This window comes from Ailuropoda melanoleuca, chromosome 5 (assembly GCF_002007445.2).
Source record: "Ailuropoda melanoleuca isolate Jingjing chromosome 5, ASM200744v2, whole genome shotgun sequence".
NCBI lineage: Eukaryota > Metazoa > Chordata > Mammalia > Carnivora > Ursidae > Ailuropoda > Ailuropoda melanoleuca.
Genome location: NC_048222.1, coordinates 73,671,867 through 73,687,686, shown reverse-complemented (window position 1 = coordinate 73,687,686; position 15,820 = coordinate 73,671,867). Strand labels below are relative to the sequence as shown.

Genomic DNA, 15,820 nt, shown 5'->3' with positions numbered 1-15,820 from the left:
GGTGCCTCACATTAAAATGGTATCATAGGAGATCTACAAAACCACAAGATTTAAATAAGATCTAGGGGGTTATAATATAATATCATAATACCCAAGTTTTCATTGAAAATCATTTGTCCATCCAAAAGCCAGACATATTTCAATCTAAAAGAGAAAAAAAAATTAGTAGCTGCCAATACCAAAATGAAACAGATATTTGAATTATCTGACACAATTTTAAACAGCCATCATAAAAATACTTCGATGAAAAATTACAAACATACTTGAAACAAATGAAAAAAAACAGAATGTCTCAGGAAATGAATAAAAAATCTCAGAAAAAAGAAAATAGAAGATATAAATAAGAATATAAAGGAAATTTTAAAACTGGAAGTAAAATACATGGAAAAACTAAAACTCTCAATAGATGGGATTAAGATCAGATTGGAGAGGAGAGTAGAAATAATCAGTGCAGATAGAATAATAGAAATTACACCATCAGAATAACAAGGAAAATTTTCTGAAAAAAAAAAAACTCTCAGGAATATGTGAGAATAAAAAAAAGATGTAAAATGGATGCCATCAGAGACCCAGAAGGAGAGGAGAGAGTATGGAGCTGAAAAAGTATTCAAATGAGTATTTTGATACTGAAAATTTCCAAATTTGACAAGGAAAATACCACACACCTACAGGTTCAGGAAGCTGAACAAATTTAAAACAGGATAAACTCAATCCCATTCTAAGACTCACATAGTTGATTTTATATATGCATACATACATACATACAAAATATATTACATAGAGCAACCACTAAGAAATCTATACAGAGAGGTACACCAAAAAGTGTTACAGATAAATCAAAAAGGAATTTGAAAATATATTTAAGCAACCCACAAGAAGGAAGGAAAAGGAAATTAAAACATGAAAAAAGAAGAAACAGGAACAAAAAATCAAATAGCAGACTTAAGTCTTAATATATTAATAATTACTTTAAATTTAAATGGTCTGAGTACTCTGAGAATGGCACAGTGGATGAAAAATGCTGTTTATACAATGTCTTCCAAAAAATGGAAGAGGGAACGCTTCCCCTCTCATTCTATGAAGCCAACATTACTCTGATATCTAAACCAAAAAAGGTAGTACAAATAAAATTGAACTACAGAGAATATCCATTGTGAACGTAGATGCAAAACTTAACAAAATGTTAGCAAATAGAATTCAACAATGCACAAAAGTTATACACCATAACCAATTCAATATCCACAAGACTGGTTCAATACTCTAAAATTAATCTATGTAATTTACCAATGTAAATTTACCAATTTACCTATTTAACAGTGTAAAGAAAAATATCACATGATCATATTGATTGATTCAGAAAAAAACTTTTGATAAAATTCAATACCCATTCATGATTAAAAATTTTAGAAAATTGGGGGTCGCCTGGGTCATTAAGCATCTGCCTTCGGCTCAGGGTGTGTTCCTGGCATTCTGGGATCCAGCCCCATGCTGGGATCTTCTACTGAGAGCCTGCTTCTTCCTCTCCCACGCCCCCTGCTTGTGTTCCCTCTCTCACTGGCTGTCTCTCTCTCTGTTGAAGGAATAAATAAAATCTTTAAAAAAAATTTTAGAAAATTGGGACCATACGGGAATGTCCTTGACTTGATAAAGAGTATTTACAAAACCCTATAGCAAACATCATACTTACTGGTGAAAGACTGAATGTGTTCCTCCTAAAATCTGAAACCAGGCAAAAATGTGCACTCTTATCATGGCTATTCAATATATTCTGAGAAGGTCTACTCAGTGCAACTCAGAAAGAAAAGGAAATGAAAGGCATATAGATTGGAAAGGTAGAAGAAGAAAGTCCTTATTTTCATATGACACAATAGTGGTTTGCATAAAAAATTCTATGGAATCTAAAAACAAGCTAACAAACAAATAAGCACACAACCACCTACTAGAAGGAATAAATGGGTTCAGCAAAGTCACAGAATATTTCATCATAAAAAATCAACTGTATTTCTATACAGTCACAATGACTATGTGGAAACTAAAGCTTAAAATACAATACCACTTGCAATTGTTCAAAAAGAAATAAAACAGTCACAAACCTGAGAAATATATACAAAGCTTATTCACTGAAAACTACAAAATTCTGAGGAAAATCATCAAAAAGATATAAACAGACGAGACCTTATTTTGTGTTAATGTACTAGAAGTAGAAGGTTCAACTTGGTAAAGATGTTGATTTTCCAGTTGATATATATAGGGTTATCACAATTCTTATCAAAATTACTGTAAGATTTTTTATAAATATCAACAAGATGATTCCAGAATTTATAGGGAAAGACAAAGGAACAAAAGAAATATGACAAAAGAAAAAAAAAACAGGAGTAATCATTTCAAGAACTCTTATGTATATACAGAGTCTTACTGTCAGGGGAATAGACACATAGATCAATGGAATCAAATAGAAAACTCAGAAATAGCTCCATGCAAGTAGAGCCAACTGATTTTTGTCAAGGTTTGTAAAGCAAATCAATGGAGACAGTATATAGTCTCTTCGCCAAATGGTGCTGAAACTATTATGTACCTATAACATAGGAAGGAAGGAAGGAAGGAAGGAAGGAAGGAAGGAAGGAAGGAAGGAAGGAAGGAAGGAAGGAAGGAAGGAAAGAAGGAAGGAAGGAAGGAAAGAAAGAAAGAAAGAAAGAAAGAAAGAAAGAAAGAAAAAGAAAGAAAGAAAGAAAGAAAGAAAGAAAGAAAGAAAGAAAGAAAGAAAGAACCTCAAACTAAATCTCAAAGCTTATGCCAAATTTATACCAAAATTAACTTAAAATAGATCATGGGTTTCAACATACAACACAAAACTATAATACTTTTAGATAAAATAATATATTCAGGATCTAGGGCTAAGGCAAAAAATTCTTAGATTTGACACCAAATCATTTGACATGAGTAATAAAAGATAAAGTTGATAAACTGGACTTCATTAAAATTAAAAGTCCTTACTCTACAAAAGTCCTGTTATGAGGATGAAAGACAAGCTGAGGATTGGGAGGAGACATTTGCAAACCACAACCAACAAGGAATACTAGTCTGGAAAATAAACAGTTCTCAAAACTCAACCATAATAAAGCAAACAATTCAACTGGAAAATAGGCAAAAGATATGAAGATACATCTCACCAAAGAGAATATGCAGATGAAAAATAAACACTTGAAAAGATGTATGGCATCATTAATCATTCAAGAAATGCTAATTAAACGGTAATGAAATTTCATTCCATTCAATCAGAATGGCTAAAACTAAAAAAAAAAATAATTACATCACCAAATGCTGGATGTAAAGAAACTGGATCATTAATACATTGCTGATGGGACTATAAAATATAGCACTCTGGAAAACAATTTGGCAATTTTTTAAAAACCAAACATGCAACCTCCATGAGGTAAAGCAATTATATTTCTAGGTATTCTCTCAGAAAAATAAAAACTTACATTCACACAGAGAGCTATACACAAATATTTACAGCTTTATTCATGATAGCCTTAAACTGGAAACAACTCAGATATCCTTCAACAAATAAATGATAAAACACACTGTAGTCCATCTGTATCATGGAATACTACTTTGCAATGAAATGGAACAACTTGGGCAGATCACTAGGGCATTATGCTGAATGGAAAAAAAAAATCCCATCTCAAAAGATCACATACCATATAATTCCACTGACAAAACATTCTCAAAATGAAAAATTATAAATTGGGAAAACAGATTGGTTGTTTTGAATTGTTGTCAGGAGTTAAAGATGCTGGGGGGATTATAAAAAGATAGCATGAGGGAGATTTTTCTGGTGGAATAGTTCTGTATCTTGATTGTAGTAGTGTAACACAAATCCACACATATGATAAAATGGCATGTAAACACACACACATGCATTGTACTAGTGTGTATTTCTGGTTTTGTTATTGTATTATAATTATGTAAGATATAGCTACTGAGGAAACTGAGGGAGGGTACACAGACATCAGACTCTGCTATGCTATCTCTGTAACTACTTATGAGTCTATAATTATTTCAAAATAAAAGTTTAAAAATGAGATACTAATACTTTGTATTCATGAATTGAAAAATGCAGGATCCTTTGTTTTATAAGAAAATAACGTTTTAAAATATAATTTGGGGGGGGGGGAAGGGAGTGATGCCCACTTTGATTCAGTCCTTGAGCTAAAATGTACATCCTGGTTGTATGCTGAACACATAATCCTGCCTATTGGGACTTCCTGGGAATGAGGGAAGTTATGTTCATGGAACATGGGCATGAAGGGAAATCTACCAGTTCTGCTCTAGCAGAGCAAATTCTGATTGTTCTGCCAGCTGTTTTTGGAAAGAAGAATAAGAAGGCACAGGTGGATATTTTTAATTCAGTTTTCCTTGATTTTGTTTTATAAAAATCTATTTTTAAATGCATATTTATGAGATAGTTAAAGGAAGACTGTTGGATAAACAGTTATGTAGAGAGAATCATGTCAATTTTAATAATGAACATGTTTAGTATTTATAACTACATAAACATCTGCTTGCTTTTCATGTTCATATAACATAGTATATGTTTTACCTCTCAAAAGTTATTTTGAGCTCATTCCATTCAGTCAAACCCAAGTAATCGTACTGATACTGGGGCTTTCTCTACTCTACCACCATTTCATCTCTAATTGAGTTAATATTCCACTTTTCTTCTGGTGGACTCATGAATGTTAAAATGGAAAGGCTATTATCCACATTGAGTAATTCAGATAGAACTAAGTGAATTTCAGAGCACAGAACACTGTCTTCTTACTGAGCAAGAAATAGGCAACCTATTGACTATTGCCAAGGGATCTCACCAGATAGCAGGACTCTAAACAAACATCTTTTCCTTAGCAACTTACAGTTTGCCATTGAATGAAAAGTTGACAGTTTTTTGGGGGGGGCGATAACTCCATATCCATCCTTTTCCTGGGTCTAGGAGCAGGTTTGGGGCACATCAGGAAGTCTTTGATGAGGACCTACCTGCTTATGTGTTATCTCTATCTCTACAATTTCCTTCCGTCATCATAAATCCTCCATCCTTTCCCTTCTACTAGGCTTTTTTCCTGGTCTATCCTGACAGTGGGGTATCCTGGTTTCTCTTTTACTATTGTTGGTCTCTTATTTATAGTAAGACTGCCCGGAGCTCTTCATTTTTATACTTTGGAAACATAAAGCTTAGCTCTTATATTTCAAAAGCCTTGAGTTTCAAGACTAATGTTTCTGTTATGAGTTTCAAAAGCCTGTTTTTCAGGATAAAATAAAATCCAATAATTTCCTCTTTTGTTCTTCTGTTCCACTATAGCATCCATGTGCTGAGGGAGTTGAGATATACAATCTTAGTTCTCAGTCTGAGGATACCTGTGGGTTTGATACATGAGCGGTGGGAGAGCACATGATGACTGATTACTCAGAATGCCATCCCTTTACTTGCGCGGAGAAAAAAACTATAAAGAATTACATGAAAATATTAACCATAGATGTCTGTCTATGGTGAGAATTCAGGAAAATTTCATTTGTTTTTTTCCATTTTTTCTAAATTTACTATTATTAATATATATTGCTTTTATCTAAATATAAAACTATTGCGTTAAAGTATTTTAAGATATATGTAGTGTATGTATACATGCCATGTATGTCAAGTATATTTTGTATCAAATGTATTTATATATAATTTTTACTTAGCCAATATTTTCTCTAGGTTCTTCTCAAGTTGCTGCCTTGCCTAAAACTGCCAGAATCTTTTTCAGTCTCCTCTAGTGTTTACCAAACCATGAAATTTGGGTAGAATCCCTTTTCATGTGAGTGGAATTGATTTTACTTATGTGTTTTTAGCATGAGAGGAACTTGCTGAGATTTTAAAGTAGCTTGGAGACTTCTCTCCCTCATAATTGGTTTTATCTGTTAACTTTATAGAATGAGTAAATCTCACTTACCTCTCTGCCATCTTTTCCAGGGAGTTCCTAGCCTCAAATTACAGTGAAACCTACTATTCCACAAAAGGAGAGGCAATCACCAGCTATCCTTCTACCATGGTATCTTATGGAACCTTCCTATGTCTCTTTTCTCAAATTTCCTCATGTGATTTAAAAACCCAATCTAGCTCTATAAGAAGCTTCAGAAAATGTTATGTCAGAAATGAATCTTGCATAGAATACTGTCACTGAATTATCCTGGAATAGAAAACATGGCCCTCCAAACTCTAAAGGAATCTGATTACTGCCTAACAAGCAAATCAATGACTGTTAACGTATTTTTCTTTACTAAACTGACTTCTATATACCCAAAATGGTGTTTAGTCTGGAGGAAGGGCAAAGCAGTATGCAAAAGCAGTATAAGACACCCTGATGAAATTGTCATCAAGCTAGATTGATAAAACCTAAAGATATGAAACAGTTTTAAAACCTCCATCTAATTGACCCTTATGTGAGTCATATTCCCTGGCCTAGGACTGCTGATGCACCAACATCGAAGCCTTTTCCACTTTCCAAATGAATTTTTGTTCATTGATCATTTATATTATTCCAGTGGATACAGGTTCCACTTTTACAACTTTCCTTCCCTTTCCAAAACATGATCTCTGTAACCTTCTAACCAAATATGACATTATTCTCATTTATCAAAAGTATACTTTTCTGAAACTTATTTTGTCTATGTAAGGCATGACTCAACTATGAAATGTTAAGTCATCATGCAATCTTTGTAAAATAGAAATGGAATAAATCTGAATAACATTCTTTTATGCAAGGGGTGGTTGTTTGCCTGTGAGGGTCTGAGGTCACATGGGAAGTGCCACACATAGGCAGGAGTTGAACAGATGGATATAATGGAAAAGGTGATTACCTGACAGAACCACTGTAGGCAGAGCACCAAGTAGGGAGTGACAAGGATACCAACTTGACTGAAGCACAGCCACCAGGAGAAAAGGGCTTGAAGAGGCCTGGTTGGAGAGTGAGACCTAATTTTAGCAATCATCAAAAACACTGGCATGATTTCAAAGGCAACTGTAGGAAAATTATAATAACAACTCAAGAACAGTAGTTTGGTAGAAATTTTAGGAAGGATTAAATGAGAAATATTTATAAGGAAAAGGGTCACATTTCTGAAGCTGGATTCACCAACAAATAAAACGCTAAATTTGTGAGGGAAGAATCCATATATTGTTTAACACAATGTAATCATGCAATTAAAAGGATGCTAAAGGAGTTTCAAAATTTTCCAAATGACAGGATGCAATAAATGAATATATGAATGAGTATGTGTATAATTTGTGAGAATGAAATGCTGATAAATTGTAAACATAAACTATGCATATGTTAATATTTATGTAATATGAGTATATGTATTTATATCAATAGCTTCTTCATCTATTTTAGGATCACTGTTTTTACCAAGGATCCATCATACATGAATTTGATTCTGCTGCCAGTATCAGCACATGCAATGGTCTGAGGTATTGCACAAGTATCTATTTTGTTTATAAGTTTGCTTAATGGATTTTCAGAGACAATTGCTTCTCATCTTTCTAACAACCCTATACATAGAAAAATTAATGGGAAAAACCTACTGTATATTTTCACCATGAGTATCCATTTTGACAAAAAGATGTCTAATGCACAGCCCTAAGCAAGGCAAGTTTTTCAGTATGTGATCAAGGGATTCATAGTTAGGAGACTGCTGGGAATCACCTAGCCTGCCCTCACATGTTAGACACTGAAATCAGAGACTTGCCTCTGAGCATCCAATTTACTGGTGATAGAACTCGATCCCAAAATCAGGCTTCCTGACTTCTAATTCTGTGAATTCTCACCACACACTACTTCACACCTTTGTAATAATCAGGAGTTTAGAGTTTTTAGAAATTAAAGTTAGAAGTAAACCCTATTTCAGTTCTTTGTAGATCTTGGGCTTAAAGGTAAAGGAGGAAACATGGGTTAGATGGTAGAAGAACCAGAAACTTCCACCTTCATGTATGTGTGCTTTACTTGAGTAGATCCCAATATATTCAAGAATAAGAACACCTTTCATGACATTTCTAGATAATAGTTATTTTACTGTCACATATTTACTCTACAATTAATGCACAATGGACATAAAAAATTCACAAAATGTGAATTTTACTAGAACTCTGAGACTTCAAAGTAGAGGTTGAACTGTCAAGTTTCTGAAAATATAGATGAGTTGACTCTTACGAAAGTTATTAATTCAAAGGCCACATGTCACCATATCTTTTTATCACTCAGAATACCTGACTACTTGCTCATAAGGCCTTGGTCTTATAATAGTTTCCGTTCTTAAATAGGCAAAGGCAATAAAATGGAACAGAAGAATATTGTGAGAAATACAGAGGTAAAATGGAATAGATCTTGAACATACATCACATTCCCATTTTCCACAGGGGATTCTTCAGGGTATATGACCAAAGGTATCTCATTGAACCAATGAAATATTCAGATGAGGGACAACATTTTGTGTTCAGATATAATCCAAGGATGCAGTATGCTGCTAATTATTCTTGTACAGAACTCAATTTTACCAGGACAAATGATTTAAAGGATGATATTAAAATTATGGAAGACCTCAAAATAGAAGTAAGTGCTTTATTTTTAAATCATCTTAATGCCAGGAAAGTGTATCTTATTTCCTTTTTTATTTCAAAACAGAGAGATGAGCCCAACTAATGAAGTGTATGTGCTACCTGAGTCTGCTTTTCATTGTGTGAAATCTAAAATGTCAAACTTTTTTTATCAACATACAAAATGTTCATTCCTGGGGCACCTGGGTGGCTCGGTCGGTTAAGCATCTGCCTTCGCTCAGGTCATGATCCCAGGGTCCTGGGATGAAGCTCTGAGTCAGGCTCCCTGCTTAGCAGGGAGTCTGCTTCTCCCTCTCCTTCTGTCCCTCCCTTCCCCTGCTTGTGCTCGTGCTCTCTCTCTCTCTCTCTCTCAAATAAATAAATAAAATCTTTTTTAAAAGAAGAGAAAGAAAATGTTCATTCCCTACTGTAAATATCAGTTTGTCCCATTAATTTTAAGGAAAGGGAGTATTTACAACCATACATATAGATTTATAGCATTAGGACTATAAGTGGTTGGAAAGAATGAAATTTGCAATGTCTCGAAAACTCTCCTAGATATTGTCTTCCTTCATTTTCACTGCCATTTTTTTTTTGCTTGGGGGGAGTTAGGGTCTCCCCTTTCATCAGTCCAAATATTCTAATTATTAATTATTAAAGATAAGTAAGTAATAGCAACTTCAATAACTGGTGGGATGACTGCCTCTGTGTTTTAGGCTTTCCTGTACAACTAGTTCATATCACCTCAAATCCCCACTAGGTGTTAGCCTTTAAGATCCATGAGTGCCCATCTTCTTCACATATCCATGGTCCAGATTGTGTTGGAAACTTACTAGGTGCCTAACAGATGTTTCTGATCGACTCAGTCAACTAATACATAATTATTCAGTTCATACACAAAATGACTTCATTAAGTTTTTGTATAATATGACTCTGGTTTATACTCAGATGATATGCATGCCCTTCAATGCATAATACTGAGAGCTGAAAACAGAATTTTCTGATATTGGTGATTTATAAAATAAAAGATCTATAATTAACAACTTTATACATTTCCTTGGAATTGAGGCTACTGCAAAGTAGGAGATTGGGAGACAGGAGAAGAGTAGAAGGAATACAGTCAATCCTATTAGCCAGTCAGTCTTATGTTTTGCTTTCCGCTATTGATAAATCCTTTTTATATGAGCTTAGTTAGTAAGCATTTACTTTATAAACAAACAACCAAAAAAAAAACCACAACTAAACATTAAAAACTGTATTCATTATTCTTTATTTATAACTCTTTATTTATTTAGAGTATAACTAGCACACAATGTTACATTAGTCTCAGGTAGACAACATAGTGATTCAACATCTTCATATTCATGCTACACTCACCACAAGTGTAGCTACCCTCTGTCACCATACAATGCTACTACAATACCATTGACTGTGTTTCTTATGCTGTGTCTTTATTCCATGAGTTATTTATTCCATAACTGGAAGCCTGTGTCTCCCACTCCCCTTCACTCATTTTGCCCATCCCTACACCTGCCCTTCCCTCTGGCAACCGTCAGTTTGTTCTCTGTATTTATAGGTCTGATTCTGGTTTTTGTTTGTTTGTTTATTCATTTGTTTTGAATTTTAGATTCCACATATGCATGAAATCATATACTATTTGTCTTCCTCGTTCTGATTTATTTCACTTCACATAATACCCTCTAGATCCACTCATACTTTTGCAAATGGCAAAATTCCATCCTTTTTTATGGCTGCGTAATATTTGTGTGTGTGTGTGTGTGTGTGTGTGTACTACATTTTCATTATCCTTTCATTTACCAATAGGCACTTAGGTTGCTTCCTTATCTTGGCTATTGTAAATAATACTGCAGTAAGTATAACTCTTATTACCTGAAAGACTAAACAAAGAAAGAAAGGATATTCAAATATAGAATATCGTTTCAAGTTTATTAAAATCTGATATACAGGGGCACATGTTTTAACAATATATTGAGTTTTACTTAGATGAATTCCTGGAATTATTTGTTATGCTCCTGTACCTCACATTCCTGTATCAATAATATTAACATGATAAGTCATGAAATGGTTTTAACTTAAAACATTAAAATGAAGAACATTAACCATACTTCATTAAATTTTTCATAAATTTCCAGAATATCCATAAAGAAAAGTATGTTGAACTGTTCATTGTTGCTGATGATAACGTGGTAAGTTTTCAGATGAACATTTCCTCTTCATTCATGCTTACAAAACTATAGTTGTGATCCTAAAAAAGAGGGGAAAAAGTGTTTCAATCAGAATTCCATTTGAGCTCAATGTTATTTTTTAGCTTCCCCAAACAGATTTATATAAGATGTGATAAGGTCCTTTGGCAGTATAGCAGACTAAGCCAATATAGAATTCTCCTCCCTATTATGAACATATGGAAATGATGAACAATGTATACAAAACTGAAAATATGTACACAATCTATAGTTTAGCTCAGGAAAAAACACAGGAAATCTCCAAGTCCTAAAAATGAGAAGAGAACCTCTGTCAGAATAGTAAGTAAAATTCAAGGGCATGGTGACATGTAATATATAGAACATATTGCATAATGCCCAGAGCCATAAAGAGCTTCCCCAATCTCTGAAAAGAGAACTGGAGAATCTCTCTTCACTGATACTGCAAAGAGAAGGAATGTTCTGCTTGTCTGTAACAACAGGCAGGGAACATATTACGCATGAGAAAGCAGAAATCCTAAACTTGTGTCATGCAATGATGTGGAGCATGATATAATTTTCTTTAGATGCAGAAATGCCAAGCAAAGCTTTCAAAGGAAAAACTGATTGAAAACTTGATAAACTGTTAAAGCTCAGGTCAAAACTGCCCTATAAAGACATTTTCATAATCCAAGATAAAACTAATCACATGAGGAAGAGTCAACCAACATAATGGAAAGTAGAATAAGCACTCCAAGAGCTGAAAATTATCCACTGATATTTCAGATTATACACCTAAAAGTAGAGTAGGAAAAGATATGCAACAGGAAATAACAGAGTTACAGGAAGAGTAGGGTTTTTTTAGTTGCGCTCTAGCATTAATGTTGAGTTTTTTTTCTCCAAAAGTGAGAATAAGGTACATTTGTTTTCACTGCCAATAAATTTTCTTTTGACAGATTAACTGAAATTGTTAGTCATCGCAATAAGACAAAATAAATGAGATCTATGTTAATTTAAAAGAAAGACACAACATTGTTGCATTTTTTTTAAAAAAGCAGAAACTACAGTTAACAATTTTTTTAAAAAAGTAATTGGTAAAATTTAGGCACTAGATAGGCTTACATTAAGGTGTTTATGACAACATGTTAACTCACTTTTAAAAGAGTGCTAAAACAAGCTTTCTTTATAATAATTTATTAATGCAAAGTAAGGATGATGTATTAAATTTAATATTTACTCCAGATACCAGGTAAAGGTTTGCTTGATATGAGTTTAGGGGCATTAAACTGGGCTTTTACATGCATAGCTCTCACATATGCTGCCTTAATATTGTCTTTAAATATTTAAGGGGTGTTTTTTAGAGAAGTTCCTACAGTAAATCCCCTATTGTCATTTAACAAATAGTTAATGAGTGTCTAACATGCTTGATTCTGAGTATTAGATATACATATTTATATTTATCTGAGTAATATATGCACACATGCTTACATGTGTATGTTAGCTGAGTATAAAGGGCAACAGCAAAAACAATTCAGAGTTAGTGTATTCTGGTAAGATAGGATAGAAAAACAAAGGCAACTTTTGGAAAATATTTCAAGATATTTTCATATCTTGAAGACAGTATGATGAATTTTCAGCTTCTAAGTAGAGTAAGGATATGGATGTGTACACCCAGACCTAGCAATTTGAAAGACTAAGCAGAACACAAGTTTCTATATACTGGGGAAGACAAGCCATGTAATAAAGACTTGTCAATAAGAATGCAAAGATCTCACACCCCTTTCTCTCCCTTATCCCCATGGGTGGATAACACTGACTGATAAATTACCCTATCCCTGTGATCTCTAAGATAGGCTCAGAATCTTTCTCAACTGTGTATTTTAGGCAAGCACTACCAATTAGTCACCAAGAATCCTGGTGTGAAACTATATTTGCCAACCAGAATTTAAGGGGATGTGGAAAAAAAGAAACCTCTGTACAATAAAACACGGGGTGATAAGGTATTAGCAACCAAGGTGATAAGAAATTTCTTGAAAGACAAAATGTTCTATATTAAAGGTAAACAAGATGACCAAGAAGATGAGGAAAAGGTGTTCAACAGATTGGATAACTAGCAGGACATTTATGTTCCTGTCAAGAATAATTTTAATGTAATAGAGGCAGTTAAGCCAATGGATATTAGGTGGAGGAGTGATCGGAAATGACAAGTGAAGAGAGTCTTATGTTATATCTTTGAGGTATTTAGATATATGAGATAACAGGAGAGCAATGGAGCAAGTAACTGGAGGATACTTGCAGGATTCAGAAAAGCCATGTTTCTTTTACTTTTTATTATGAAACAAGCTTGATCATTTGCATTTATCCCTACATGATACTTTTGTTATTTTTATAAAGTATATTTTATCAGGTCTAAATTGATCATGCTAAGAACGAGGTCCTGATGGCACAAATGGAAAATCCATTTGTTAGAAGGGGGGAAAAAAGAACAGGCTGGAGCAAGGAAGTCTACTTTGTCTTCTCCGCCTTTCCCTGTAGAGAAGGGGGAGGCAAGTTTTCCTGTCCTTCTCCATCACATCTCTGCCTCTAGGGTGGTCCTTGATTACATTCCTTAGTTTTTGACAACCATGGACATAGACGGGTTGATAAAGTTTCTGCTTTATTTGCAATATAATGATTTCTGTGGAACTTTAATAAGTTTTGTTTAATCAGCATGATAAATATGGACTCTAAAGAACACTGATAAGTTGCTTTAATAAATCAATGTACGAGAATATATTATAATATGAAAAGGGGATAAGGTTAGGAAGAAAACCTTAAAGTAGTGCTAACCTGAAGCATGTCTTAGAAACTGCTGTATCTAGTTATTTTATATCAAAAATATAATTCTGTATAATTTGTCCAGATTTTTAGCTGACCAGAAAGAATGCCAATAAGTTTTCCCCCTTATAAATATCTCATAGTGAAGTATTTTGTTGAGTTTTTATTCATCTCCTATTATTAATGAATATTGATCTGATGTTTTATTTCCAGTATCACAGGAATAATCATCCTCACAGCAAACTGAGGAACAGAATTTGGGGAATGGTCAATTTTGTCAACATGGTAAGATCTGACATAGTTTGAATCAAGCTAAAAATGCAAATGGAAGAAAACTTTTAAGATAGATGCTGGATTTTGTGGTAATCTTGATATTGAGACAACCCAAAATACAAAAATTCACCATGTGGACTAATTAGCCAATATCCAATGAAAAATTCACAGCAATAAATGAATCACAGCAATAAATGAACCACAGCACTAAGGTTTTGGTTTTCTAAGTAAATGATATTTAATACTTAAGAAGGTTTCAAATATTGGTTACTAATCACAAAATTTATAAAGCACTGTATAAAGACTTGAGTATTCACCATACATTAATCAAACCCACTAATACATTTAAAATTACTGTTCCATAACCGTGCATTGTTGGAAAGCTTCTTTTTGCTTTGCCCTCAACTTCAGGACTTCATCATGGGCCAGTGCCCAATGGTCTCCACTCACATTCTTATCTCTTCTTCAGTAGTAATCTGTTCTTCTTTGTTACTCAGTGATTGCTAGCCTAGTCATGGGACCCAGAGTGTTTTGTTGCCCTGATCTATCCTGTCTTAGGAAAGCTGTCATCCATTGGGTATTTGGGTAGATTATTCTCACTGTGTTCTTCCTTCACTAGAGTGAAGGTAGGAGACATTGAATGCTCTGGCCTTAGAACAGCTTCTGCCATCTCCTCCAGGGGTAGAAGATTTTTTTTTCATTCCCCTTCTTTCAGCAACAATCAGTTTTCACTTGAGTTCTGGGAGTATAAAAAAAAATGCCCCACACTCAACAATTGATATGTCATCCAGACAGAAAATCAATAAATAGTGGTTTTGAGCAACACTATAGACCAAATGAAGCCAACAGGTATATACAGAATATTCCATCCAAGAGCAACAGAATACACCATTTCTTCTCAAGAGCAGAGGGAATAGTTCATAGTATATATTATATAGTAGGCCACAAAGCAAATCTCAACAAATTCTGAAAGATGGAAGTTATATTAAGTACAATGACAGCAAGATTACTGGAAAATTTATAAATATATGGAAATTAAAGAACACATTCCTGAACAACAAATGGATCAAAGAATAAATGAAAAGTAAAATCAAAAAAATTCTTGATACTAACAAAAATGGAAACAAAACATATCAAAACTTGAGATGCAGCAAAAGAATTCCAGGAGGAAAGTTTATCATTGTAAATGCATACATACATCAATTTAAAAAGAAAATAGCAAATGAACAAGTAATGTTATACCTTAAGGAAATACAAAAAGAACAAACTAAGCCCACAGTTAGCACAAGGAAAGAAGTAGTAATGAGATTAGAATAGAAAAAAAATATTTGCGGAAGGTCATACAGAAGCTTAATGCTTTTGTGTCCCTGGAGAGCAAGAGCCTGGTAGGTTAAATATGTTCCCGAAGCAACAGCTTCTCCCATCCTTCAGGCCTATACCACAAAAGGAGATTATCTCCAGTCTCTCACTCTGCTCTCAGTGATTTCGTGGGCATCCAGAGGAGGCTAATGGAGAAGATTCTGAGTGTAGGTGTGAAATTCCTTATGTCCGTATCTTTCAGAAGGTCCTACACTCTCATCTTATCCCACACTTACCCTTTAGCAATTCCTTACAAATGTCTGGTTAATTCTTCTTGTCTTATGTGGTGCTCAGCATCTCTTTTTCTCATGCTCTGCCACTGGGAGATGCTCTAGTACCATCTCTCAAAGGAGGCAATCTTAGATTTCAGGTTACAATTTGCCCCGGGGACTTCAGCTAACTTAGGGTCTGACATGATAGCGACTTTGTAGATTTTCTGGCTTTTTCTTTTTGTCAGGGTGTAAGCAACATTCTTTCCAACTTTATACATCTTAGCCAGAAGTAAAATTTCTCCAGACTTTAAATCTATATCTATGGGAAT

General features: G+C 34.0%; 1 protein-coding gene across 1 annotated transcript in view; it reads left to right on the top strand.

Annotated features, from left to right (window-relative positions):
- The window catches only part of ADAM7 (ADAM metallopeptidase domain 7), a 99,639-nt gene that overhangs the window by 44,178 nt on the left and 39,641 nt on the right, over positions 1-15,820 (top strand). Inside the window, exons 4-8 of the mRNA XM_034661249.1 lie at positions 6,011-6,089; positions 7,431-7,507; positions 8,453-8,645; positions 10,783-10,836; positions 13,861-13,932. Coding sequence (XP_034517140.1) covers positions 6,011-6,089; positions 7,431-7,507; positions 8,453-8,645; positions 10,783-10,836; positions 13,861-13,932 — 475 coding nt within the window. The remainder of the gene's footprint in view (positions 1-6,010; positions 6,090-7,430; positions 7,508-8,452; positions 8,646-10,782; positions 10,837-13,860; positions 13,933-15,820) is intronic.